A 23,439-nucleotide genomic window follows, 5' to 3' on the forward strand; every position below is an offset into this window, starting at 1 on the left:
AAGGTGCGGGGTAGAACCTGTGGGGTGGAGGCGGTTATGGGGTGGAGGCTGCAGCCATCTCCCCTCCCCTCCCACCACAACCATGGGGGCTGTGGGACGCTCACCCGTTCTGCAGCGCTGTGGCAGGGTCGTAGGCCAAGGTCACGGTGCCCTAGGAAGGGACAGAGGGCTCAGAGCCGCCCCACAGCGCTGCCCCCCAAGAAGCAAGCCCCTCGCTGTGCCCCATCCCGCTCTCAGACCCCATTTACCGCGTCGCTGTCCCGAGCCCAGGGCTCTTCCCAATTGGGGCACAAACTTGCCCTGGCTCTGCCGTTTCTTCTGCCCTCCATCTGCAAACTTGCAGAGCAGGGGATCCGGGGGGGCTGCGGGGAGGGCTGTCAGTATCACCAGCCAGCGCCCAGCCCCCCGTCCCCGCACCCCAAGCCCACCTGGCACCCCTGGGGGGGTCTTGATGTATTTCCATTAAGTGGGTGATGACAGCCTCGCACTTCTCCGTGGACTCCATCCTGGTGGGTGGAGAGAACGGCTGGAGGGGCCCCTTCTGGGTGCCCCCAGGGCCTCTGCAGCCCCTCGCTGTTCGCCCGCCCCCAGCCCCACGCAGCCCCGTACCGTGCGAAGCCCACGCCACGGCTGGCCCCGTGGGGGTCCCGCAGGATGCGGGTGGACACAACCTGCCCAAAGGGCTTCAGCAGCGCCTCCAGCTCCTGCTCGTCCACCCCCAGCGGCAGGTTGGAGATGTAGAGGTTGGTGGGGTCCTGCTCCTGTTGCTGTGGGGAGGGATCAGGGGGGCAGCGGGGACGCCCCGCTGGGGTGGGTCTGGATGTTGGGGTGCCCCCCATCGGGCCTTACCTTGGCCATCTGTGCCTGCACCCCGCTGGCCTGAGAGCCGTCACTGCCTTCTGCGCTGCCGTGGGGCTGTCGAAGTCCACAAAGCCATAGCCTTGGGGGGGAGGGACAGAGTGAGAGAGACCCCCAAGCCTCCAATCCCACCCCTACTACTCAGACCCCCAAACCTCAACAGCCCCACCTCCTCCATAGACAGTAAGTGCAGCAAAAAGGCCCCAAAATGCAAACCATCCTTCCTCGTCTTAGTCCCTAAACACAGTGGAAGCGACCCCACAGCTCTCTCTAATCCCCTCTCCCTTAGGGCCATAAAACCCAGCACTCCCATTTTCCCCTTCGTCTCTATGCACAGCGAATGGACACAAAACCCTGATGCTCTTCTTTTCCCCTTCAGAACCTAAACGTAGTGAGAGGGACCCCAAAACTCTGATCCCCTCCTCCCCCAGACCCTAAATACAGTGACAGGGACCTCAAACCCCCTGATACCCTCCGAGCTCCCTTGCCTTTAGCACAGTTAAAACGACCCCAACTCGCTGATTTACCACCCCCCACGCCCCACTTCCATCAGACCCCAAAACCTGGACCCCTCCTGCTTTCCTCTAAACACGGTAAAAAGGACCCCCAAACCATTACCCTCTTTCCCCCTTTGTACCCTGAATACAGCGAAATGGACCCCCAGGCCCCAGTCCCACCCCACCTTTGCACTTGTTGGTCGTCTTGTCCAGGATGGCTTTGGTGGAGACGATCTTCCATAACTGCACAAGGAATCAAGTGTGTGTGTGGGGGGGATTCCAAACTGCCCCCCGCCCCCTTATCGAAGCCCCCCAAGGCCCCACTCACGGCTGACACAGCTTCACCAGGTCCTGGTCGGTGGTCCCGGGGTGCAGCCCCCGGATGTACAGATTGGTTTTGCTCAGCTGTTCGCCCGCCCCCCCGGAAGACGGGCTGGGGCTGGGGGGGCCCATGGGCTGCGACGGCGGCACATAGGGCTGCTGGGGGCGGCGGAGGGGAGGGACGGTCGGTGTCACCGAGGCCCAGCGCCGGTCGGGGGCCGCCTCCCACTCCGGCCGCGACCCACCGGGCCCCGCCGCCCGCCCGGAGAGAGGCCCGAAGGGGCGGGCGGTGGGGCCTGGCGCGGCGGGCCCGGAGAGAAGGGCAACCTAGGCCTCGTCTCCCCCCGCCCCGCTTACCTTCTTTCCGCCCTTACTGCAGGCGAAGGCGGCCAGGCCCGGGCGCGGCGGCGGCACCGAGAGCAGCATCCCGGAGCGCGCGGCGGGGCGGGCGGCTCCGCCTGACGTGACGCGGGATCCGGGGCGGGCCCCGGCAGGCGGCTGCGGCCTAGCAGTGAAGGGCTCGGGGAGCGGCCCGCTCCGCGCCTTAAGGGGATTTCTGGGGACACAACCCAGCGCTCAGGGAGTCCGATAACCGGGACCTGTAACGGCCGCGGCCTATAAGCAGGGCGCGGTCCCTTTAAGACCGCAAAGCTCCGCCCCCGCCGCCATTACCGCCACAGCGGAGGCGGTCGCACCGTATCCATGGGCGCAGCCATTTTGGAGCTGTCGGTCACGTTGCCCCTCCGCCATCTTGGCACCTCCCACCCCCACCGCGTGACTCTGGCTGAAGGCGGGCGGGGGGCCGCCATCTTGGCGCCTCGCGCGGTTCTACTTCGGGCCCAGAAGGACGGAGCGGGTCTGGGGGCCAGCGGGGCCTCCGTGGGGCGGGGGGCGCCAGGAGGAGTCTGTGGGGCAGGAGAGGGTCCTCAGCAGGGGTCATAGGGCAGGGTGACGGGTCCCAGGAACCCTTGGGGTCTCCTGTGGGGCTGAGGTAGGATGTGCGGCCTGACCCGTGCCCCACAGAGGGCCCCTGCGGGCCGTGGAACCGCGGCGTGCCGTCCGTCCCCCCCCACGGCCTGGGGGCAGGGCTGCGTGTCAGGGCGGCCGTCCCCATCCAGGCCCTTTGTGCAGGGATTGTTCTGGCTTTTTCGGGGCGGCCGCGGGGCTGTGCTGAGCCAGGCCCTGGGCAGCGACCCGCTGACTCACGCCGTGTGTGGGGCTGCTGAGCTGGCAGGGACGTGGGGCCCGTCCCCCCCCCCCCCACTGCAGCAGGGCTGGGGGCAGCTCCAATTCTACGGCCCCTCCTGTCCTCTCCTGCTGCCTCCAGAACTGGGCATCCCTGGCACTGCAGTGTGAGCAGGGCTGGCCTCATCTGCTGCCCCACCCCCCCCCCCCCCCCCCCCTTTCATCTCTGCATTCCCTCCTTTCATCTCCGCCTTTCATCTCCCACCTGAGCGCCTCGTGCTGGTTGTCGTGGCAACACCCCAAAGTGCCCCTGCTTGTTGCCATGGCACCCACAGCATCCTGGGGTGCCCAAGTCCAATTTCAGGCCCCTGCAGCTCCTGCCACGGCTGTGCCCTGCTGGCAGACCCCTCGTGTGTTCTGGGGATGCCCTGGGTGCAGGCACCCTCCCCAAATCAAGGAGGGTTGGCAGGACCAGGGGCTGGGAGGCGCCCCTGCCACGGGCATCCTCTGTGCTTGCCTTGGTCCTGCAGCTGCACCATGGCCATAGGGGAGGTAAGACCTCGCGAGCTGCGTGGCCCCAGCCCCCCCACCCCCAAGCCCTGGCTGTGAGGCCCTGGGGTCCGTCCCTACCTGGGGATTGAGGCTCATGGCCCTCGTAGCCTGTGGTCCCGGCCCCGAGCCCTGCTGGGGGGCTCCCTGTGTGCCCCTAGAGGGGAACTCCATTCCTGCGCTGCTCCAGTTGCCGTGGTGACCCCATTGCCAAGGTGCCCTGTTGCCAAGACACTCTTTGTCACCGTGGTTGCTGAGGCATCCAGTTACCATGGCAGCCCCCATCTGCCATCACTGACACCCCATCATTTCGGTGCCAAATTGCTGAAGGGTCTCATCAGCGTGACACCCCATGGCACCCCGTCGTCATGACTTCCCCTTCGTGCCCACAGGAGCTGCACAGCGGGCGCTTCTGGCAGGAGGTGTTGGCTGAGGCTGTGGCAACGCTCATCTTTACTGGGGTGGTCCTGGGAGCCTCAGCTGCCCCCAGCCCCCTGGTGCCAGCCCTGGCCGGGGGGCTGGCGGCTGCGACACTGAGCTGCGCCCTCAGAGCGCCCCAGGCCAACCCAGCGCTCACCCTGGCGCTGCTCTGCACCCACAAACTGGGTGCCCTGCGTGGGGCTGCAGTGCTGCTGGCGCAGTGTGCCGGGGCTGTGCTGGCTGCCACGGCTGCACGCCTGGCACTGCCGGATGACAGCGCAATGGTCAGCAGGGTGAGCGTCCCCGTCCCGGTGCCCTTCCCAGTGCCGGGTGGGTGCTGAGGCTCTGCTGTGCCCGCAGGTGAGTGCGGCAGGGACAGCGGGGCAGGCGTTGTGCTGGGAGATCTTTGCCACCTTCCAGCTGGCGCTCACCGCCTTTGCCTCCACCGACCACGCAGCTGCCCCCACCGGGTTGGCCCTGGGCTGTGCCATCGTTGCTGGAGCTCTGGCTGCGGTAAGGACCCCCCAGTGCCCCCCGCCTGTGGCCCCCTGGCCCGGCCAGTCCTGACCTGCTCCCCCAGGGGCCATTCTCGGGGGGCAGCATGAACCCGGCCCGCTCACTGGGGCCTGCCGTCGTCACCGGCATCTGGGACAACCACTGGGTGAGTCACAGAACCGCTGGGTTCCCCCAGAAAACCCACTGTGGGGATGGGTGACCCTCCCGTCCCATCCTCCCCCAGAACAGCAGTCCCTGCCCCCCCTTCAGTCACTCCTCCTGAGTCACCCTCACGGCATCCCCAGATGGGCTCCTCCCGGTCCCCCATCACAGCACAGGTCCCCCCACCCCCATCCTTTGGCCCTCCTGCTCCATCCCAAACGTGTTTCCCTCCTCACCCCTGGAGCAGCTCCCCCTGGTCAGTCCCCATCCCTAGTGTGGGCCCCGCATCCCCTGGCAGCCCCTGACCCCCGTGCCACCCTGGGTATCCCTGCTCCTACTGCTCCCACTGACCTCCCCCAGGTGTACTGGCTGGGACCGGTGCTGGGTGCCGTGCTGGCTGGGCTCTGCTACGAGTTCATCTTCGGCCCTGGTGCCTCCAGGGAGAAGCTATGTGCCTGCCTCACCTGCCGGGACGTGACACTGGTGGAGACCACCAGCCCTTCCCCCTCCTCACCTTCCACTGCCCCCCGCAGTGCTGCTCGTACCCCCCCGGCCTCCCAGGGCCAGGGCACGGCCTGATGGGAGAACCGGGGGGCTCTGCACTCTTGCCGCCTTCTCCCCCCCCTCAAAGCATCCTCTTCCCCGTGGGGATTAAAGGTGGCTTTGGACCAGAGATGAGCACAGAGTGGTGCTGTGGGACGGGGGGGGGGGTCTGGGTGCATGGGGTCACTGCAGGGCCTCTCCTTGCACTCCCCCCACGCCGTACCCCCCGTTGGCCCCGCGGTGGGGGCCGGGGGGCTGCTCCTGCCTTGTGTGGGCGCTGAGCACAGCAAAGCCTTTTGTCGGAGCCTCTGCAGCCCCGGCAGATTCCTGCGGGCGCCAATGGCCGCGCTCGGCCCTAATCCCCCCCCGGCCGGGGGCTTAGTGCCTGCTAAGCCAGCCTGAATGCACCAGAGCCAGGCGGGGGGGTGGGGGGGAGCAGTGGCAGCCCCCGGGGGGGCACCTGCACCCCTGTGATGTGGGGCTGGGCATGGGGCACCTGCAGCCCCCAGGATGTGTGGGGTTGGGGCAGGCTGGCTCCCAGTGCTCCCCTCCCATAGCACCCCCCCAGATTCTGACTGGGGGGCAGGGGGGTGTCACAGTGTTGCCCACAGCCCCAAGTATGTTGTTGACCCCAGGCCCTATAGAGGGTGCCTATGGGTCAGAGCCACCCCCCAGCCGGCATCCCCAAGGGTGGGGGACGCAGCTCTGGGGGGGTCCCCACTCTGTTGGGGCGGTGGAACCACACCTGAGGGGGGCACCGGGGTCCCGCACAGCACCTCGCCCACCCCATATCCCGGGCAGCGAAGCAGTTAAGGGGGGGTGGCGGTGGTGGGGTCCCACCCCCGGGGCCGGCTGGGGGGGGGGCTTATAAAGGTGGGTGCGGGCGGCCCCCGGGAGGGGAGCGGGGGCCGCAGCGGGGCCGGGCCATGCGGGAGCTGCGCTCGTCCTCCTTCTGGAGGGCCATCCTGGCCGAGTTCCTGGGCAGCCTCCTCTACACCCTGCTGGGGCTGGGGGCTTCGCTGCGCTGGGCCCCGGGCCCCCACGGGGTCCTGGGGTCCGCCTTGGCCTTTGGGCTGGCCCAAGCCACCCTGGTGCAGGCGCTGGGGCACGTCAGCGGCGGGCACATCAACCCGGCCGTCACGCTGGCTTTCCTGCTGGCCTCGCAGCTCTCCCTGCCCCGCGCCCTGGGCTACCTGCTGGCTCAGCTGCTGGGTGCCCTGGCGGGGGCTGGCGTCCTCTACGGGGTGACACCGGCCGCCGTGCGCGGCACGCTGGGCCTCAGTGCGGTGAGCGGGGCGGGGGGGGGTGGGGGCTCTGGGGGCAGAATGGGGCGCTTGGAGGAGGGGGAGGAGAGAACAGGGGGCTGCAGTGGGGGGAAGCGGGTGGGCTGGGGGCGTCTGGGACTTGCGGGGGTGGCCGAAGGGAAATAGGGGCTTGGGAGAGGGGAGAAGGCGTGACGGGGTTGACGGGGAATTGGGCAGCAGAGGTCTGGGAGGCTGGGAGCCAGCGCTGAGCCCCTCTCCCCCACAGCTGCACCCCAGCGTGGGCCCGGGCCAGGGCACGGTGGTGGAGCTGCTGCTGACGGCTCAGTTCATCCTCTGCGTCTTCGCCAGCTTCGACGACCGCCACGACGGGCGCCCTGGCTCCGCGGCGCTGCCCGTTGGCTTCTCCCTCACCCTCGGCCACCTCTTCGGGGTAAGGGGGGGGTGGCAGCTCCGCGGGATGGGGGACGGGGGCCCGGCACCCACCGCCCCCTCCTTCCCCGCAGATCCCGTACACTGGTGCTGGCATGAACCCTGCACGCTCCTTTGCCCCCGCCGTCGTCACCCGCAACTTCGCCAACCACTGGGTAAGTGGGGAGGGCGCTGTGGCCCGGCCCGGTCCGTTCCAGCCCATCTCCGTCCTGCCCCATTCCACCCCGCTCTGCCTCAACCCGCTGCCATCCCATCCCAGTCCCATCCCAGTGCACCTCAGCTCAACCCGATCCGTCCCACTGTCGTCCCAGCGCATCCCAGTCCGACCCCGGTCCTTTTCAGCCTAACCCAACCCCCCCCTCCCCGTCCCAGCCCACCCCGGTCCCATTCCTCTCCATCCCATCCCATCCACAACCCCGCCGGCTGCAGCAGCCCCGAGGGTTCCCCACCGCGGGGGGTCGCATCCCTTAACGCCCCACTCCTCGGGCTCAGGGATGGCCGCACGGGGGGGGTGGCGGCCGCCCCTCTCTCGGGTCGGGGGGGGTCGGATGTGGGACCCCTTGGCCGCCCCCTCCCACGCCGCCCCCCGCAGGTGTTCTGGGCGGGTCCGCTGCTGGGCGCGGCGCTGGCGGCTCTGCTGTACGAGCTGGCGCTGTGTCCGCGGGCGCGCAGCATGGCGGAGCGCCTGGCCGTGCTGCGGGGGGAGCCGCCCGCCGCCGCGCCGCCCCCCGAACCGCCGGCGGAACCGCTGGAGCTGAAGACGCAGGGGCTGTAGGGCCGCCCCCCAGTCCCAGCCCCAGACCCGGGGCCGCCTTTGCTGTGTCGGGGCCGCCGATGCGGTGCGTGTGGTGCGTGCGTGTGTGTGCGGGGCGGCGGGAGCGCGGCGGCCAACGGCACCCGACGGCCGGCCCCGCCCCGCCGCGGCGGGAGCTCCGTGTTCGGTGAATTAAACCTACGCTTTATTTTGGTAACCGCTCTCGGAGGGCGGGGGGGGGGCGGGGGGCACCGCGTGCGGGGGGGGAGCGCGGAGCGGCGCCTTCCCGCGCCCGAGGCGATGCCCCGCCCAGGGGGAGGGGCCACAGCGCATCCTGAGCCGCTCTTAAAAGGGCAACGTCGAGGTGGGCGCTGGGTGGGGAGTGGGGTGCAGCGCGGTGCGGGGAGAGCGGGGGTGTAGGAGTGGGCGTCCCGAGGGGGGATGAGGGGGGAGAAGGGTGCTGCGGTGCGTGGCCTCCTCTTTTAGCGGGCGGTGGGCGGAGGGGGGGGGGTGGGGGGGCTGACCGGCGTGTTCTGGAGTTTCCGCTTTAAGGCCTCCGGCGGGGGACGGCGGGAGGGGCGGGGCGGGGCGGGAGCCGCGGGAACTGGGCCGGTTGTGTAACGGCAGCGGGAGCGTGCGGGGCTGGGGGCTTTCGGTACCGGGATCGGGATCGGGATCGCGGCCCGGACCCTCAGAGCCGCCCGGTGCCCCGGGACCGGGGTCGGGCTGCTCCGCCCCGCCGGGTCTTGCCCGGCTTCCCGCGCCCGCCCCGCGCTGCATGGACTGGTACATGATGAACTGCGAGCTGCTGGCCACCTGCAGCGCCCTGGGCTACCTGGAGGGCGACGTGTACCACCGCGAGCCCGACTGCCTCGGTACGGCACGGGGAATGGGGGGGGAGGGGGAAGAAACCGGGCGGATGCGGAGTTCTGAGCGCCCCTCCCGCAGAGAGCGTGAAGGATCTGATCCGGTACCTCCGGCACGAGGACGAGAGCCGCGACGTGCGGCAGCAGCTGGGAGCAGCGCAGATCCTGCAGAACGATCTGCTGCCGCTGCTCGTTCAGTACCCGCGGGACCGGAGCCTTTTCGATGCCGTCGTCAGGTACCGGGCAGCTGCGGGGACGGCGCGGGGCTGCGCTCCCACGTGGGCAGCGGTCCCGAGTCCAACCCCCCCAACTGCCCCCCGTAGGCTGATGGTGAACCTGACGCAGCCGGCGCTGCTCTGCTTTGGCAAAGTGCCGTCGGACGCCACCGCCCGACACCACTTCCTGCAGGTGCTGTCCTACCTGCAGGCGTACAAAGAGGTGAGGGTGCAGCCGCGGGGTGACTCCGGGTGGGGGGGTCTTCAAACCCCCCCCCCCCCAGACACACAGAGCTCACCAAGAGTTTTTTCTGCAGGCGTTTGCCAGTGAGAAGGTGTTTGGGGGTGCTGAGCGAGAAGCTGTACGAAGTGCTGCAGCTGGTGGGTGCTGGGGGTCCGGGGGGGTCAATGGGGCTGAGGGTCAGGGGGCAGCTATGGGGCTGGGGTCTGGGGAGGTCTGTGGGAGTTCTGACAGCCGTGCACTGCAGGACTGGGAGCAGAGGCAGGAGGAGGACGCGCTGCTGATCGAGCGGATCCTGCTGCTGGTGCGCAACGTGCTGCATGTGCCCCCCGACCCCGCTGCTGAGCAGGTAATGGGAGGGGAGGGGGGTACGGACCCAGGGATCCCCACGGGAAGGTGCCCCACATGCTGCCCCCCGCCCTGTGCTCGCCCCCAGGGTGTGGATGGCGATGCCAGCGTGCACGACCGTGTGCTGTGGGCTCTGCACATCAGTGGCATGGACGACCTGCTCAAGTTCCTGGCCAGCACACCGGCTGAGCAGCAGTGGGCTCTGCACGTCCTCGAGATCGTCTCCCTCATGTTCCGTGACCAGGTGGGTGTGGGGGGTGCAGGGCCCACCCCCGGCCCCCATCCAGCCGTGCTGAACCCCCCGCCCCGCAGAGCCCGGAGCAGCTGGCAGCGCTGGGTCAGGGGCGGGCAGGCGCCGAGTGCGGGGAGGAGACGCGGGAGCTGCAGAGTCTGCGGCAGCGGGAGCAAGCAGAGCAGAGAGCGCGGGCGCTGCAGCGTCCATCCAGGTGGGAAGGGGGCTGGAGGGGAGCAGAACCCTGTGGTAGGGCCAGCATTGCTCATCTCGTGCGTTCCTCCCTCCAGACACTCCCGTTTCCGCGGTTCCTATGTCATCCAGGGGCTGAAGGCCATCGGGGAGCACGATGTTGTCTTCCATAAGGGGCTGCACAACGTGAGTATGGGGATGGGGAGCACGGCGGGGGGCTCGGTACGGCGTCGGGGGGCTCGCAGTGGTGCTGAGGGGGCACAGCTCACGCTCTCCTCTCTCCCCCCAGCTGCAGAGCTACAGCCACGACCTGGGCAAGGAGACGCGCCGGGTACCGCGGCGTCGCTGGGCCCCCCCTGAGCCGGGACCCCCCCGGCGCTCCGCCCGCAACGTCCGGCTCTTCCTGAGCTGCTTCTGCCAGGACTTCCTGGAGGACTGCTACAACCGCCTGATGCTGCTGGTCAAGGTGAGGGTGGGAGTCGTCCCCCCCATTTCAGGCCACCCCCCCCACCCGGGGTCCCCCCCGTGCTGAGTTCCCCCGCGCGCCCCCCAGGACCAATTGCTGCGGGAGAAGGCGCAGCAGCACGATGAGACGTACTACCTGTGGGCCACCGCCTTCTTCATGGCCTTCAACCGTGGCCGGGGGTTCCGTGCCGAGCTGGTGTCGGAGACGGTGAGCGTGCGTGCCTTTCACTTCATCGAGCAGCACCTCACCAACTACTACGAGATGGCCCTGATGGACAAGAAGGAGGCGGCCACCTGGGCACGCAGGTGGGGGTCGCAGCCCCCTCTTTGGCCCCAAGCCCCCCCAGCACTGCCTGAGCACCCCGTCCCTCCTGCAGGATGCACCTGGCCCTGAAGGCGTACCAGGAGCTGCTGCGCACGGTGCAGGAGATGGACCGCTGCGCAGAGCCGGCAGTGCGGGACAGCAGTCAGGTCATCAAGAGTGAGTCCGTCCCTTTGTCCATCTGTGTGTTCATCCATCCGTGGCTCTGTCCGTCTGTCCGTGCCTCTGTCTGTCTGCATGGCTCTCTTTCCTCGTGTCTCTCTATCCGCGTCTTTGTCCGTGCGCCAATCTCTCGCCATCCATCTGTCCGTCCCCCTGTCCAAACACTCACCCGTCCGTCTGTCTGTCCACGCTGCCCCTGTCCCCCTGCCGCCCCCCAGACCACATCTTCTATCTGATGGAGTACCGGGAGCTGCTCCTCGCGCTCTTTCGGAAGTTCGATGAGACGAAGCAGCCTCGTGCCTTCCTGCGGGACCTGGTGGAGACGGCGCATCTCTTCCTGCAAATGCTGGAGCGCTTCTGCCGCGGCCGCTCCGGCCTCGTGGTGCAGGTGGGCTGGGGTCTCCGAGGCTCTGCGTGGGTCCCTGTGGTCCCTCCTGACCCTCCTCCCCTCCTTCATCATGCAGAGCAAACGTGTGAGGAGGAAGAAGAAGCCCCGTGCCCCTGCAGCGCCGCAGCCGCCGGGCGCAGCCGAGCTGGAGGAGCTGTGGGCAGCGGTGGCCCAGCAACTCCAGGACTGCCTGCAGGTAGGGACGGGCCCTGCTGTGAGGGGTGTCTGTGGGGCGCAGGGTGACACAGTGACCCCCCCAGGGCACGGTGCCGCTCCCTGAGGACGTGGTGCCTTTTGACGCTGCCTCGGAGACCCCCGTGGAGGAGCAGCGCGCGGTGGCTCTGCTGCGCATCCAGGAGTGCCTGCGGGAGGGGGGGGCCCCCCAGGCCCTGCGGCTGCTGCGCTCTGCCAGGTACCCCCAGCCCCATCCCACCCCTCAGAATGTGGGGGTGCCGTGCCAACCTCTGTCCTCCACACAGGGAAGTGTGGCCCGAAGGGGATGTTTTTGGCCCCCCCGGCGCGGAGCCCGCTGAGGAGATGCAGCTGCTGCGTGAGATCTGCTTTGCTGCGCTGCCCCGTGAGTGCGCGGCCCTGTCCCGTGGCAGTGGGGTCTGGGGGAGCTCTGGGCCCCTAACGCTGCCCCCCACAGGGCCCACCCCCTCCCCCGAGGCTGAGGAGCCGGAGGAGCCTGAGGAAGAGGAGGAGGAAGAGGAGGAGGAGGAAGAGGCAGTGCGGGTGTCGGAGAAGGAGTTCAATTTCATGGACTACCTGAAGCGGTGGGGAGAGCCTCCGAGAGGGGGCGGGGGGCGCAGGGAGGGCAGCGTGGTGCTGGTCACCAATTATGTGGGGGGGGGGTTTCCAGGTTTGCCTGCGTGCCCGTGGTCCGTGCCTGCGCGCTGCTGCTGCGGGGCTACGCACAGAACAGCGCCCGCACCAACCACTGCGCTGCACGGCTGCTGCACCGCCTGTCCCGCCAGCTGCGCATGGAGGCGCTGCTCTTCCAGCTCTCCCTCTTCACCCTCTTCCAACGCCTCCTCAGCGACCCCGGCGCCCACCAGGTGAGGCGCAGCCCCAACTCCCCCCTGCACCCCCACCCTGATTCCGGCCCGGTGCAATCCTGCTGCCCTCACCTCTCTGTTCCACCCCCAGGAGCTGGTGGCCTTGGCCAAATATATCCTGGGTAAGTTCTTTGCGCTGGCAGCCACCAACAAGAAGGCGTTCGTGGAGCTGCTCTTCTGGAAGAACGCTACGGCTGTGCGCGAGATGAGTGAGGGCTACAGCTCCCTGAGGGATGGGGAGGGGTGAGTGGGCTGGGGGGTTGAGAGAGGGGCAGTGGGCACAGGGAGAGGCTGTGGGCTGGGAGAAGAGCTCTGACTTCCCCTCATCACTCCTTTGCCCAGCACTGGAGCACGTCGGACCCCCGCCTGGAGCCCACAGGAGGAGCAGGCGCTGCGGGAGCTGTTCTGGAAGTATAAGGAGGCAGAAGGTAAGGGGGCGCTGTGGGGGGCAGGGGGTGGCATGGACCCTTCTCGCAGCCCCCACTCCCACAGGTCAGGACATCATTGCCTCCATCCTGGCGGAGCTGCCTGGCCGCACGCGGCGGCAGGTGGTGCAGCAGTTGGTGCGCATGGGGCTGGCGGGCAGCGCCAGGGACTTCCCACGGCCAAGGTGGGGATGAGACCCCGGGTGGGGACCCCCGTGATGGGGAGCACTGTGTGCCCAGGTGGGCACCCAGGGTTGTGTCCTCCCCCCCCCCAGGAAGGGCACCAATATTGTGCTGTGGACGGAGGAGCAGGAGCTGGAGCTGGAGCGGCTCTTTGAGGAGTTCAGGGGATCGGATGGTGAGCGGGTTCCAAGGGGAAGGGTGTGTGTGGGGGGGGGGTCCAACACCCTGCTGACCCCCCCCCCCCCCCCCGCAGACATCCTGGGGAACATCATGAAGAACCTGACGGCACGGCGCTCACGGGCACGGGTGGTGGAGAAGCTGCTGGCAATGGGGTTGGTGGCAGAGCGCAAGGAGCTGCACAAGAAGCGCCGGAGGAAGAGCTGCGGCCCCCAGACGGTACGTGGGTTGGGGGGGCCGGGGGGCTCCAATCCAGGGGTGCTGTCCCCCTTCCCCTCCTCTCAAGGCACCCAAGCGTTACGGTCCCTGCAGGGTGAGGCAGATGCTGCAGCGGTGTCAGCCCATAACAGCTCTGCTGAGGACAGCGAGGAGGAGGAGGAGGAAGATGAAGCAGAGGATGACCCCATGGAGGAGCCCTGGGACCCCAAGGAGGGGACGGGGCTGGCCTTGGTGCAGCGCCTGCAGCAGGAAGGTGGGTGGGAGCAAGGGGATGTGACCCCACCGCTCCTCAGGCTGGACCCCCATCCTTTGGGTCAGTGGGGCTGCACTCTGACTCCGCCGTCCCCAGGGCTGGAGGGGCCCCTGCGGTGGCTGCAGAACTGCCTGAGGAGGACGGCGAGGGACCGTGAGACGGAAGGTGAGTGGGGCTGTGGGGGCACAGGGCTGGGGATGGGGAAGGGGCCGGGCTGACAGTGCTTCCCCCCCCCCAGGGATGTCCTTCCCAGTGCCATTGGTGCCACTCTCAGAGGAGAATGAAGATGCCATGGAGGACCGGGGCTTCCGTGCTCTGCTGCGGGAGGTGGGGCTGCGGCCCCCTGCCAACGAGCAGGTGATGCCCCTGTCCCCATCTCTGTCCCCATTGCTCCTGGCACAGCCCACAGCATCCCCCCTCTGTCCCCAGGAGTCCTTCTGGCGCATCCCTGCTGCCCTCACCCCACAGCAGCTGCGCCGTGCAGCCGCCTCCATCACCCCCCCGAGCCCTCAGGGGCCCCCCCAGGAGCTGCCAGCAGCACCACAGGAGCCTGCGGGAGGGGAAGGCGGCCGGGGCTTTGGGAGCAGTGTGACGGGTGCAGGAACCTCCCCTGAGCCCCTCTGCCCCACAGCAGAGCCGCTGCCCTCCCCGCTGGGGTCGGACTCAGAGAGGTGAGGCTTGGGTCCCACGTGCTGACCCTACAATACTCACATGAGTGAGGTCCTCGCTCATGGCGGGGTGGGGGCCGTGGCCTCGGGGTTCTCCCGGTGCCCCCATGGGCTCTGCTGACTCTACCAAACCCCCACAGCGAGGAGCCCCTCGCCATCCCCCGCACCATCAGGCAGCAAACGGCGGTGGCAGCTCGACAGCGAGGATGAGGATGGTGACGTGGGTGGGTGCAGCCCCTCCCCTGGTTGTGGGGGGGCTTTTCCTCCCTTCTGCCCCTTCCCCTGACCCCTTCCGCTCCCATAGAGGCAGAGCTGCTCCCCCTGGCTCCCCCGTCAGGGGAGGATGAGGACCCCCACCCCATGGGCAGAAGAAAACGCATCCGCCGCCTTCTGGAGGAGGAGGAAGAGGAGGAAGATTGAGGTTCCCTGGGACAGCAGTCCCTGCAATGCCCCCGCTCTGCTGTTGGGGCTTTTTGTACAGCTTTATCGGTTTTGGGGGCTCTCTGTGGGTTTTTAAGTTCTTTTTAAAGGCACGGTGCTTTTCCTTCCCTTGTCCCCATTTTACCTTTTCACCGGGGTTTGGGTTTAGGGTTTGTTTGTTTGTTTCTGACACTGTTTTACATCGGGAACGGCACCAAATAAATCAGTGCACGAAGTCTCTGGGCTGTGCCCGGCGCTGTCGGGGGGGCGGTGCGGGGCTCTGTCCCCGTGTGTCGCAATGGCCGCTGATAGCGGCGGTTATAAAGGGGCCGTGGAGGGAAGGGGGGGGCGCAGCGCAGCGACGGAGGTGCGGGGACAGCGGTGACTGCGAGCGGTGAGCGGGGGGCTGGGGGTGGGAGGGGAGGGGTGGGGGTGCAGCTGTGGGCTGACGGCTGTGCCCCCCCTAAACCTCCGCAGGTGCCCCCGAGCCGCCACCATGGGCCGCGCTCTGCTCTTCCTCCTCCTCCTCCTCCTCCTCCTCCAGGGCCGGGGGGAAACCGCGACCACCGCGCCCCCGCGGGGTGACGGAGGGACCGCGACGGTGCGGGGGCTGCTTGCGGAGGTCGCTCCCCCCCTGCAGGCACTGCGGGGTCGGGGGTTTCCGTGCGGGGCGTTGCTCCCCGACGCCCTCCCCGGTTTCTCCCGCATCCCCCTGCTGCCCCGCGCCACGTCCCGCGCCTCGTTGGCGCTGGCGCTGAACGGGGCCGGGTGCGAGGCGGAGGCGGAGGCGGCGGCGCGGGGGCTGTACCGGGAGCTGAGCCCCCCCGCGGCCATCGCCCTCCTGCGGGGTCTGGCGGGGCTGCGGGACGTCCCCGCGCACCGCACGCTGCCGCTGCTCTCCAGCCTGGCCCGACTGCGGCGGCGTTGCGCTCTCCCCCGCAACGAGACCCGCACCGGGACGTTCCGGTGCCGTCGGCAGGCGGAGGACGACGCGTGCAGCCCGCCCGGGGAGCGCGAGGCGCACGGGGTGCTCGAGTGGGTGCCGGGCGTCAACGCCGTCTACAACATTGGCAGCGGCCTCTACTTCGCCTTCCAGGGCTGCGAGCTGCTCGCGTCCGAGCGGGCGCTGCAGGCGGCCGAGGATTTGGGCTACGCGGCGCTGACGGCTCTCACCGGGGGCGGCCCGGTGGCCGTGGGCATCCGGTTCGGGCTGCAGCCCGGTATCAAAGCGGGGGTCCGCGCGCTCTACGGGTACTTCACCGCCGACGGGGAACCCCCGACGGCGCCCAGCGCTCACAGCGGCCCCGTCCTCGTGGTGTGAATAAAGGCGCGTCCCCGCCCGTGTCCCTGTCGATGTCTCGTTCCCGGTCAGTGCAGCCGCGCCGCCCCGGGTCGCGGAGACCTTGGCCCGGGGACGGCCTTGGACGGGGCGTGCGGTGACAGCGCCCGGCGTGGGGACGGCGGCACTCTGCCCCACGGCGCTGCCCCGTGGCTCCGACCCTGCGGGCTCATCCCCCAACGCTCCGTCCCCTGCGCTCCCGCTGCCGACCCCCACCCGGCTCCGCCACCTCCTTCCGCGACCGCCCGCCGGCCCCGCCCCCTTTTGCCCGCGGCCACGCCCACTCGCTTATGACCACGCCCACCCGCGTTCCTCTGCCCCGCCCCCTCCGTGGCCCCGCCCCCCGTCGTCATTTCGGGGAAGCGGAGCTGCCCGCAGGAACTCCCGCGTTGCCCGCCCCGAGGGGCGTGGCCTCTCCGCCGCGCTCCGCCAATCACCGCGCAAAGCCGGGAGGGGGCGTGGCCACGGCGCGGGGTGGGGGGACGGGACCGGGAACGAGCCGGGAGTCGGGAGCGGGGAGCCGAGTCCAGGTTCGACACTGGGATCGGGATCAGGGTCGGGGTGCGGGGCCGGGGGTGGCCACCCTATGGGCGCTTCTGGGTGGGGCCTTTGGGTGCCGTGCAGCGGCGGGACGGGAGGAGTCTGTGGGAGGGGGGGGGGGGGCGCTGCACCACCAGCACGAGCCCCCAGCACGGAGCTCGAGCGGAGGGAGCCGGGGGGGGAGGTGGGCGTGCGGTGTGAGCGGCACCGCTTCCCTCCCCGGCAGCCGGAGGGGTCCCAGCAGCACGCCCTGCCCCCCCCGCCCCCCAGCATGGCGCAGTGGCAGAAGGTGCAGCAGTTGCCCCCCACCCACCTGGAGCGCGTTCACCAACTGTACACCAACGCCGCGCTGCCCATGACCGTCCGGCAGAGCCTGGCGGACTGGATCGAGGACCAAGACTGGTACGGGGGGAACCGTGGCGCGGGGGGATACCGTGGGGCGATGGGGGGTCCCCGTGGGGCAGGCACTGAGCGGTCCCGCAGGCAGCAGGCGGCCGAGCCCTTTTCGTCCCACGCGCGGATGCTGTTCCATTCGCTGCTGACGCTGCTGGGGGAGCAGCTGGGCAGCCTGGGGCCGGGGGATGAGGACTTCATGCTGAAGCACAACCTGCGCAAGGCGCGCATCGACCTGCAGGTGGGTGGCTGGGTGGGGGGGGGGATGGGGGTGGATCTATGGGTGCAATGGGAACTTGATGCGCACTGACAGCCCTCCCCCCCGCGCACCCCACAGGCTGCCTTCGAGGAGCACCCCGAGAACTTTGCCAACCTGGTGGCCAATCTGCTGCAGGAGGAGCGGTGCGTCCTGCGGAGGGCGCAGGCAAAGGGGCAGGTAGGGTGGGTTCCCCCCCCGAGCCGGCAGAGCTGAGCCACCCGGTGCCTGAACCCCCTCTGTCTCATAGGCGGAGACCCCCCCGGCACCCAGCACAGCCCCACAGAGCAGCCAGGAGCGGGAGATCCAGCAGCGCCTGGCTGAATTCCGCACCGCCCTGCAGGTAGTTTCTCCCCGGGGTCCCCCAGCCCATGGGGGTGCACAGACCCTCACTCCCCCCCCAATCCCCAGGAAGCTGAGCGTGCATTCCGACACATGGAGGACCTCCAGGACACCTTTGACTTCAGCTATAAGATGTACTGCATGTCGGGTAAGGCTGCGCCTCAGGGGGGGAGGCACAGCCAGCGCTCCCTGCACCCCCTAAAGCCCCTCCCCACCGCTGCAGGCCAGGACCACTCCCACGACCCGCAGTACGTGCAGCACATCCAAGCACTCCAGGCCAAGCTGCAGTCCCTGGACCGGCAGCGGCGGGTGAGCAAGGGCAGAGCCGGGCCATGGGGATGGGGGGGCACAGCTGCGGTGCGCCCCCAGCCAGACCCGCTGTCCCTGCAGGAGGTGGTGGCACAGATTCAGCAGCTGCTGGGGCGCAGCGAGACCCTGCGGGACTTCCTGCAGCAGGAACTGAGCGCGTGGCGTGAGAGGCAGCAGCGCAGCTGCCTGGGAGCCCCCGCTGATACCTGCCTGCTGCAGCTGCAGGGCTGGTAGGGGTGGGCTGGGGGGGCTGGGGGAGGTGGGGGGGGCCGTGCTTTGCTGACCCCCACCGCCTGCAGGTTCACAGCACTGGGCGAGGGGCTCTTCCAGCTGCTGCAGCTGCTGCGGGCAGTGGGAGAGCTGCGGCAAAAGGTGACCTACGAGCAGGACCCGCTGCAGTCAGAGCTGCCGCTGCTGGAGAAGCGGCTGCAGGAGCAGCTCACCTGCCTGCTGCAGAGGTGGGGGACGCAGCGTGGGGGGGCTGGGGATGCGATGGAGCTGCTCTGAGATCCCCCCCGCCCGCAGTGCCTTCGTGGTGGAGCAGCAGCCCTGCATGCCCAATACCCCCAAGCGCCCGCTGGTGCTGCGCACAGCCAACAAGTTCTGCACGCGCGCCCGCCTGCTGGTCCGCCTGCATGACCGCAACCACCGCATGGAGGCCAACATCCACATCGACAGGTCGGGGGCTCCGGGTCCCGCCGCCCCCCGTTGGGGTCCTGGGCCACGCTCACAGCTGACTCCGTGTTGCCTTTTGCAGGGACCCGCCGAAGACGCGAGGGTGAGAGCTGAGTGCCAGCAATGGCGGCAGGAACGGGACCTCAGGGGGGATTCCTGGTGTCCTCAGAGGAGTATCAGCATCCCCGGGGGGTGTTGGCTGCAGCAGCCCCCATCTGCATCCTCCCTTTGCCCCACAGCTTCCGCAAATTCAACATTCTGACCTCGAGCAGCAAAACCGTCCTGGTTGGGGACAGCCCCCGGGAGGGGCTGGTCTGCGACTTCCAGTACCTCGTATGTGTCCCCCTTCCTGCGCTGGGTCCTCCCCATCTGGGACCCCCCGCTTGGGTCCGCTCCATCCCAAGCCCCACCTGACCCCCAGCCCCACTTTGACCTCCCCCACCCCCCCGCAGACGCTGAAGGAACAGAAGGGCGGAGGATCAGGCAAAGGCAGCAGAGGCACCAATGAGGTGGGTGTGGGTTTTGGGGAGGGGGGCGCAGGGTGAGCAGTGGGCGAGGGTTCCCATCCTGTGCAGGGTCCTCTGGCTGTGACTGAGGAGCTTCACCTCATCACCTTCACACTGGCATATGCATACTGCGGGCTGGAGCTGAAGCTGGAGGTGAGTTTTGGAGGGGGGGGGGATGTTTCTGGGTGTCGGGGCTGCCCATAATGACCCCCGCTCTCCCCACAGACCTCCACGCTGCCCTTCGTCATCATCTCCAACAACAACCAGCTCTCCAGCGCCTGGGCCTCCGTGCTCTGGTTCAACATGCTGAGCCCCAACCCCAAGGCAAGCAGCCCCCACGCTGTCCCCCCTACCCCCACACCCCTGCCCAGCCCATCGCCCCACATCCCAGTCCTAATGTCCCATCCCTGTCTCTGTGTCCTGTGCTGTGTCTGCTCCCACACTCTGGCCCCTGTGCTGGTCTCACCCCACGCCCTATTCCATTTTCCATACATCTGTCCCATGTGTTTGTCCTCCTGCCATCCCTGCCTGTCCCCCCATCCATCTCAGTCCTGTCCCTTCCTCCGCTGCCATCCCTACAGGACCAGCAGTTCTTCTCCACACCGCCCCCAGCCCCGTGGCCCCGGCTGGCAGAGGTGCTGAGCTGGCAGTTCCAGAGCACAGCTGAGCGTGGCCTGAGCCGGGAGCACCTGCACATGTTGGCTGAGAAGCTCTTCGGTACGGCCCTGCATCCCTGAGCCCCCCGGCCCCAGCCCAGCCCCCCTCACTCACCCTATTCTGCCCCCCTCCAGGTTCAAAGCCATCTCCGGAGAGCGCCTTGCCCTGGACCAAGTTCTCCAAGGTGAGCCGTGCCCATCCCACGTGTCCCCGTCCATCCTGTCCCCATCTCACACATCCCCATCCCACATCCTCATGTCCCCATCCTGCAGGACGGTGCTGCAGGTTTCTCCTTCTGGGCCTGGCTGGATGGGATCCTGGCGCTGCTGCACGACCACCTGAAGCAGCTCTGGAAGGACGGGTACGGCCTGGATGCAGGGGGGTCGGGCTGCGGGGCTGCAGGAGCTGACTGTGCCCCCCACCCCCCCCCAGGCTCATCCTGGGCTTCGTGAGCCGCAAACAGGAAAAGAAACTGCTGAAGGTGAAGCGGTCAGGGACGTTCCTGATTCGGTTCAGCGAGAGCATGCTGGGGGGGGTCACCTGCACCTGGGTGGAGCACCCTGAGAGCGGTGAGCGCAGCCCCGGACCCCCCTCGGTCTGACCTCACACCCACCGCTGACCTCCCACCCTCCCATAGGACCCCCCCGCCTTCCGTGCTGTCGTCCCCTACACCGCAGCCGAGCTGGCGTCGCTGGCGCTGCCCGACATCATCCGTGATTACCAGCTGCTGGCGGAGGAGAACATCCCCGAGAACCCGCTGCTCTTCCTCTACCCTGACATCCCCCGTGACGAAGCCTTCGGGCCCTACTACAGCCAACGGCATGAGGGTACGGCGCGTGCAGCGCGGCACGGCTTGGGGGGCAGCGCCCACTGCCCCCTTCCAACTGCTCTCCTGCCCCCAGGGATCCTGACCAAGAAGAAGGAATACCTGAACCAGCGCCTCATCCGCGTATCCTCCAGGTGAGCCCGCCCCCCTCGCCCCCAGCCCCACAGGGATGGACCCCCTTACCCCCCACCTGACCTCCACCCCCCCGCTGTGCCCACAGGCAGCCCCACGAGACGTGGCAGACGCAGGAGGAGTTGGTGGTGGCCACGGAGGACCTGGAGATGCTGCAGTTGAAGGGCGGTGGGCAACAGCCTGTGAGCCCAGGGACGGTGCCGGGGGGGGGGCCGGACCCCCGGGACACCTCAGGCCTTGAGCCCGGGGCTGCAGCAGGTGGTGGCCGCAGTCCCGGTGCTGCCATCCCTGCAGCCACTGGGATCAGGGGGGTTGGGGGTGCTGCAGACAGGGATGGGGGACCTGGGGCCGCCCGTTGTGCTGCAGCTGCTGCCGGTGGTGCCCGGGGGGCAGGGGGTGCTGCCCGCGGAGGGCAACGCCATAGGGCCGCTGCTGGGGAGCGGTGCTGCAGAGCTGCTGTTGGACGACGGCGCCCTGGGGCTGCAGCCGTCGGGGCTGGGGGAGCTGGAGGGGCTGCCGCTGCAGGAGCCGGCGCTGGAGGCTGTGGAGCTGCTGCCCGCCCTGGACGGTGCGTGGATCCGACGGTGGGTGCTGGGGGCCGTGGGGCTGGGGATCATTCGGCGCTGACCCCCCCCCCCCCCCATCCCACAGACGGCGCCGCGCTCCTGGACTCCAGCGACCCCTTCCTGCCGCAGCCCGAGGACGCGGCCCTGCCCGCCGCCGCTTCCCTCTTCACCGCGGACGGCGATTTCCCACCGCTCCACATCGACGCCAGCGACTTCCAGTGACCCCTCCCGGCCCCTCGTGTAAATAAACCCCTTCCTCCCCATCAGCCCGCGGTGCTGTTAGAGCGGCCCCGGTGCGGCGTTGTAGCAGAGAGCGGCTCCTCGTTGCCCGGCCCTTTATTAGAAACCCATAAATACCCCGTATAAATAGGGAGCGCGGCACATAAATAAGAAATAAATTAAGGGGGGGCGGGGGGTCAGCGGGCGCTGGCGCTGTGGGTGAAGACGCGGCTCATGACGGCGGTGAAGGAGCGGAGCCGCTCCAGCGTGTCGTGCTGCAGCAGCGGCCGGGCCCAGGGGTCTGCGTGGGGGGGCGGGGGGGTCTGGCAGGAACGGATGGGTACCTGCAGGGAGAGAGGGGTCAGAGGGCTCTGGGTCGGGGTTGATGTTAAGATCGGGGTCGGGGTCGGTGTCAGCTCACCTGCACGAGGCCCAGCAGCTCCTCCAGCACCGCCTTCAGCTCTGGCTGCGGGCGTGCGGCGAAGATGTCGGAGCCCAGCATGGCCTGGTAGTGCTGCAACCCCTGCAGGATCCGCTGCAGGCAGTGCTGGGGGTTGGGGGGGGAGGATGTGAAGATGCTGGGCTTCTGAGCACGTCCCCAAAGTGACCCCCGGGGAACTTGTGGACCCCAACAGCCCCGAGACCCCCCAGCTTGTCCTGGCGCCCTGACCCCCAGGTTACCCTGACATCTCCAAGCGCATCACTTGGGTGCTTCCAAGATGCCCCCAGGAACATCTTCAGCATCACTGCTCCCCTCCCTCCCTCCCCCAGTACTCCCTTAGTGCTTCTGGGGCCCCCAGCACCCCTGAGACCCCCCAGGACCCTTCAGACATCGCAATGCACCCCAGAGCATCCACGCACCCCACAAGACCCCCCGGGCTTTGGCTACAAGGATACCCCTGCGGCCCCCCCCCCCCTCCCAGCCCCCCCGGTACCGTGCTGTTTGTGTCCAGCGTGGAGGGGTCACAGGCATCACTGCAGCGGATGCGGGGGGCACAGTCCCCCTCGGAGTCCTCCTCTCCACCCAGACGGACCGCATCCTGACAGCAGGGTTAACAGGGACCCCATAGCACCTTGGCTCTCCCCAGGCAGCCAGAGCATCGCAGTACCCCCAGATCCTCTGTGCCCCATAGCTCCGGTTCCAGGAGCATCCCCAGTTCTCTCGGTTCCCTGAGCATTTCCAGTTCCCTGAGTATCTCCAGTTCCTGGAGCAGCCCCGGTTCCCCGAGTGCCCCCTGTTCTCCCCATTCCTGTAGCATCCCTCGTCTCCCCGTCTCCCCGCCCCTCCAAACTCCGTCCCGGCTCTCACCAGCACCCGGTGCGACTCCTTCATTGTCCCCAACAGCCGCGACAGCCGCTGGGAGAGGTCCCTGCAGGCGGCCCAGTCGGTGCTCGGAGCCGGGAACGGGACCGCGGGCGGCAGCAGCATCGCCGGCAGGCAGAGCGCGAGCAGGAGGCGGCAGAGCGGGGCCATGGCCGGGCGGGTCCGATCGGGTCAGTGCGGCCACCGGCGGATCCATCGGCTTTTATCGGGCGGCGGCAGGTGGGGAATCCCCGGGGCAGGTGGCACCCGCCCCCCGTTACTGCGAAATCGCCGCCTCCCCCGAAAGCAGAACCGATACCGGGCCGGGGTCCCCGGGCTGCGCCCCGCCGCGCCCGCTCCGGCCCCGCGCCCCGACGGGACGGGCAGGAAAACCCGGGGCAGTTCCTGGTGGCTCCACGCCCGGCGGCCGCGCGGACGGAGCCGAACACACCTGAGCCCGCGCCGCACCGCACCGCATCGCTCCGCTCGGATCCGCTCCGGGGACGCGGTGGGACGGGACGGGCGCGGTTCCGCACACTGCAGGGCGGGCCGGGGCGGGCCCGCAGGTGTCCCGCAGTGCTTCCCCGATGTCCACACGTCTCCGCTCCGTATGCACGGTGCCCACTGGGGAAACTGCTGCGGCGGTCCCGGTGCTGCCCCGCTCCCCGCTGCCTCGGGACACCCGGCTGCTCCCCCCCAGCCCCCCGTTTCCCCCGCGTTGCCCGCGGCTCCGCAATCGCGGCGGCCCCGTCAGGGCGGCTCCTGCGCTTCCCGGTCCCCGCCCGGAGGGGCTGCCCCCGGCCTTCCCCAGACACGGCCCCCCTCGACGGGCTGCGTCCTCGCAGCGTACCGACCCCGGGGCTGAGCGGCTGCCTGACCCTCGGTCCCACCGGGACCCCCACAGGGGGCGCCGCGTCGTGAGCTCCGGTTCGGGGATGGGGTCTGTGACCCCGCTCTCCACCGCCCTCCGGTTCCCCACTGCTGAGCTCCACGGGAGCGTCCCCGTCCCCGCGGGGCTCCGGGGGGCGAGGAAAGCGCTGCGGCACCGCTGAGCGTGAGGAGGG

The 23,439-nt window shown here is 69.0% G+C and overlaps 7 protein-coding genes across 7 annotated transcripts; 5 read left to right on the forward strand and 2 right to left on the reverse strand.

Annotated features, from left to right (window-relative positions):
* Positions 1-4: 4 nt before the first annotated feature.
* On the reverse strand, positions 5-2,391 carry RBMS2 (RNA binding motif single stranded interacting protein 2; the record flags this gene model as incomplete). The annotated part of the gene is given in 12 exon segments (XM_048928386.1): positions 5-17; positions 105-151; positions 249-269; positions 271-362; positions 429-463; positions 465-506; positions 610-767; positions 850-881; positions 884-940; positions 1,541-1,598; positions 1,680-1,832; positions 2,034-2,391. Coding segments are annotated over 12 exon segments (777 nt in total), but the record flags the coding sequence as incomplete, so codon positions are not given.
* A 704-nt stretch (positions 2,392-3,095) lies between these two features.
* On the forward strand, positions 3,096-5,116 carry LOC125685607 (aquaporin-4-like). Its single transcript, XM_048928860.1, has 5 exons — positions 3,096-3,413; positions 3,803-4,123; positions 4,191-4,343; positions 4,411-4,491; positions 4,848-5,116. Exons 1-5 carry the CDS (start codon positions 3,285-3,287, stop codon positions 5,064-5,066), a joined length of 903 nt encoding a protein of 300 aa, XP_048784817.1. The 5' UTR covers positions 3,096-3,284; the 3' UTR covers positions 5,067-5,116.
* An 840-nt stretch (positions 5,117-5,956) lies between these two features.
* Positions 5,957-7,510, forward strand: LOC125685608 (lens fiber major intrinsic protein). The gene is made up of 4 exons (XM_048928861.1): positions 5,957-6,316; positions 6,561-6,725; positions 6,799-6,879; positions 7,317-7,510. The coding sequence occupies exons 1-4, from the start codon at positions 5,957-5,959 to the stop codon at positions 7,497-7,499; spliced, it is 789 nt and encodes a 262-aa protein (XP_048784818.1). The 3' UTR covers positions 7,500-7,510.
* A 570-nt stretch (positions 7,511-8,080) lies between these two features.
* Positions 8,081-14,548, forward strand: TIMELESS (timeless circadian regulator). The gene is given in 29 exon segments (XM_048928855.1): positions 8,081-8,353; positions 8,427-8,580; positions 8,668-8,782; positions 8,877-8,900; positions 8,902-8,940; positions 9,048-9,149; positions 9,237-9,392; positions 9,461-9,594; positions 9,671-9,758; positions 9,862-10,038; positions 10,126-10,343; positions 10,415-10,518; positions 10,740-10,909; positions 10,986-11,105; positions 11,170-11,321; positions 11,389-11,486; positions 11,559-11,685; positions 11,772-11,967; positions 12,059-12,210; positions 12,310-12,395; positions 12,460-12,577; positions 12,668-12,750; positions 12,829-12,971; positions 13,065-13,224; positions 13,321-13,389; positions 13,463-13,581; positions 13,654-13,895; positions 14,033-14,116; positions 14,197-14,548. Coding segments are annotated over 28 exon segments (3,513 nt in total). The 5' UTR covers positions 8,081-8,256; the 3' UTR covers positions 14,103-14,116; positions 14,197-14,548.
* A 47-nt stretch (positions 14,549-14,595) lies between these two features.
* APOF (apolipoprotein F) lies at positions 14,596-15,664 on the forward strand. Its single transcript, XM_048928859.1, is given in 3 exon segments — positions 14,596-14,651; positions 14,653-14,706; positions 14,790-15,664. Coding segments are annotated over 3 exon segments (939 nt in total). The 5' UTR covers positions 14,596-14,610; the 3' UTR covers positions 15,634-15,664.
* Positions 15,665-16,133: 469 nt separating this feature from the next.
* STAT2 (signal transducer and activator of transcription 2) lies at positions 16,134-21,275 on the forward strand. Its single transcript, XM_048928864.1, is given in 24 exon segments — positions 16,134-16,181; positions 16,418-16,593; positions 16,675-16,825; positions 16,922-17,020; positions 17,091-17,183; positions 17,252-17,330; positions 17,406-17,491; positions 17,573-17,721; positions 17,791-17,949; positions 18,017-18,169; positions 18,249-18,269; positions 18,406-18,499; positions 18,619-18,675; positions 18,742-18,825; positions 18,898-18,996; positions 19,254-19,389; positions 19,464-19,513; positions 19,602-19,690; positions 19,762-20,156; positions 20,232-20,289; positions 20,376-20,490; positions 20,492-20,875; positions 20,939-21,083; positions 21,086-21,275. Coding segments are annotated over 23 exon segments (2,961 nt in total). The 5' UTR covers positions 16,134-16,181; positions 16,418-16,462; the 3' UTR covers positions 21,220-21,275.
* IL23A (interleukin 23 subunit alpha) lies at positions 21,194-22,548 on the reverse strand. The gene is made up of 4 exons (XM_048928863.1): positions 22,382-22,548; positions 22,008-22,112; positions 21,494-21,619; positions 21,194-21,416 (listed from the first exon to the last, which is right to left on the reverse strand). The coding sequence occupies exons 1-4, from the start codon at positions 22,544-22,546 to the stop codon at positions 21,270-21,272; spliced, it is 543 nt and encodes a 180-aa protein (XP_048784820.1). The 5' UTR covers positions 22,547-22,548; the 3' UTR covers positions 21,194-21,269.
* Positions 22,549-23,439: the final 891 nt, after the last annotated feature.

This window comes from Lagopus muta, chromosome 28 (genome assembly GCF_023343835.1).
Source record: "Lagopus muta isolate bLagMut1 chromosome 28, bLagMut1 primary, whole genome shotgun sequence".
Taxonomy (NCBI): Eukaryota; Metazoa; Chordata; class Aves; order Galliformes; family Phasianidae; genus Lagopus; species Lagopus muta.

Excerpts from the sequence above, each read along its gene's own strand:
- LOC125685607 (XM_048928860.1), top strand. The coding sequence starts at position 3,285 with ATGCCCTGGGTGCAGGCACCCTCCCCAAATCAAGGAGGGTTGGCAGGA. Across the intron at positions 3,414-3,802 it reads GCACCATGGCCATAGGGGAG|GAGCTGCACAGCGGGCGCTT; the intron begins GTAAGACCTCGC and ends TCGTGCCCACAG. Across the intron at positions 4,492-4,847 it reads GCATCTGGGACAACCACTGG|GTGTACTGGCTGGGACCGGT; the intron begins GTGAGTCACAGA and ends GACCTCCCCCAG.
- LOC125685608 (XM_048928861.1), top strand. The coding sequence starts at position 5,957 with ATGCGGGAGCTGCGCTCGTCCTCCTTCTGGAGGGCCATCCTGGCCGAG. Across the intron at positions 6,726-6,798 it reads CCCTCGGCCACCTCTTCGGG|ATCCCGTACACTGGTGCTGG; the intron begins GTAAGGGGGGGG and ends CCTTCCCCGCAG. Across the intron at positions 6,880-7,316 it reads GCAACTTCGCCAACCACTGG|GTGTTCTGGGCGGGTCCGCT; the intron begins GTAAGTGGGGAG and ends CGCCCCCCGCAG.
- IL23A (XM_048928863.1), bottom strand. The coding sequence starts at position 22,546 with ATGGCCCCGCTCTGCCGCCTCCTGCTCGCGCTCTGCCTGCCGGCGATG. Across the intron at positions 22,113-22,381 it reads AGGAGTCGCACCGGGTGCTG|GATGCGGTCCGTCTGGGTGG; the intron begins GTGAGAGCCGGG and ends CCCTGCTGTCAG. Across the intron at positions 21,417-21,493 it reads AGCTGCTGGGCCTCGTGCAG|GTACCCATCCGTTCCTGCCA; the intron begins GTGAGCTGACAC and ends CTCTCCCTGCAG.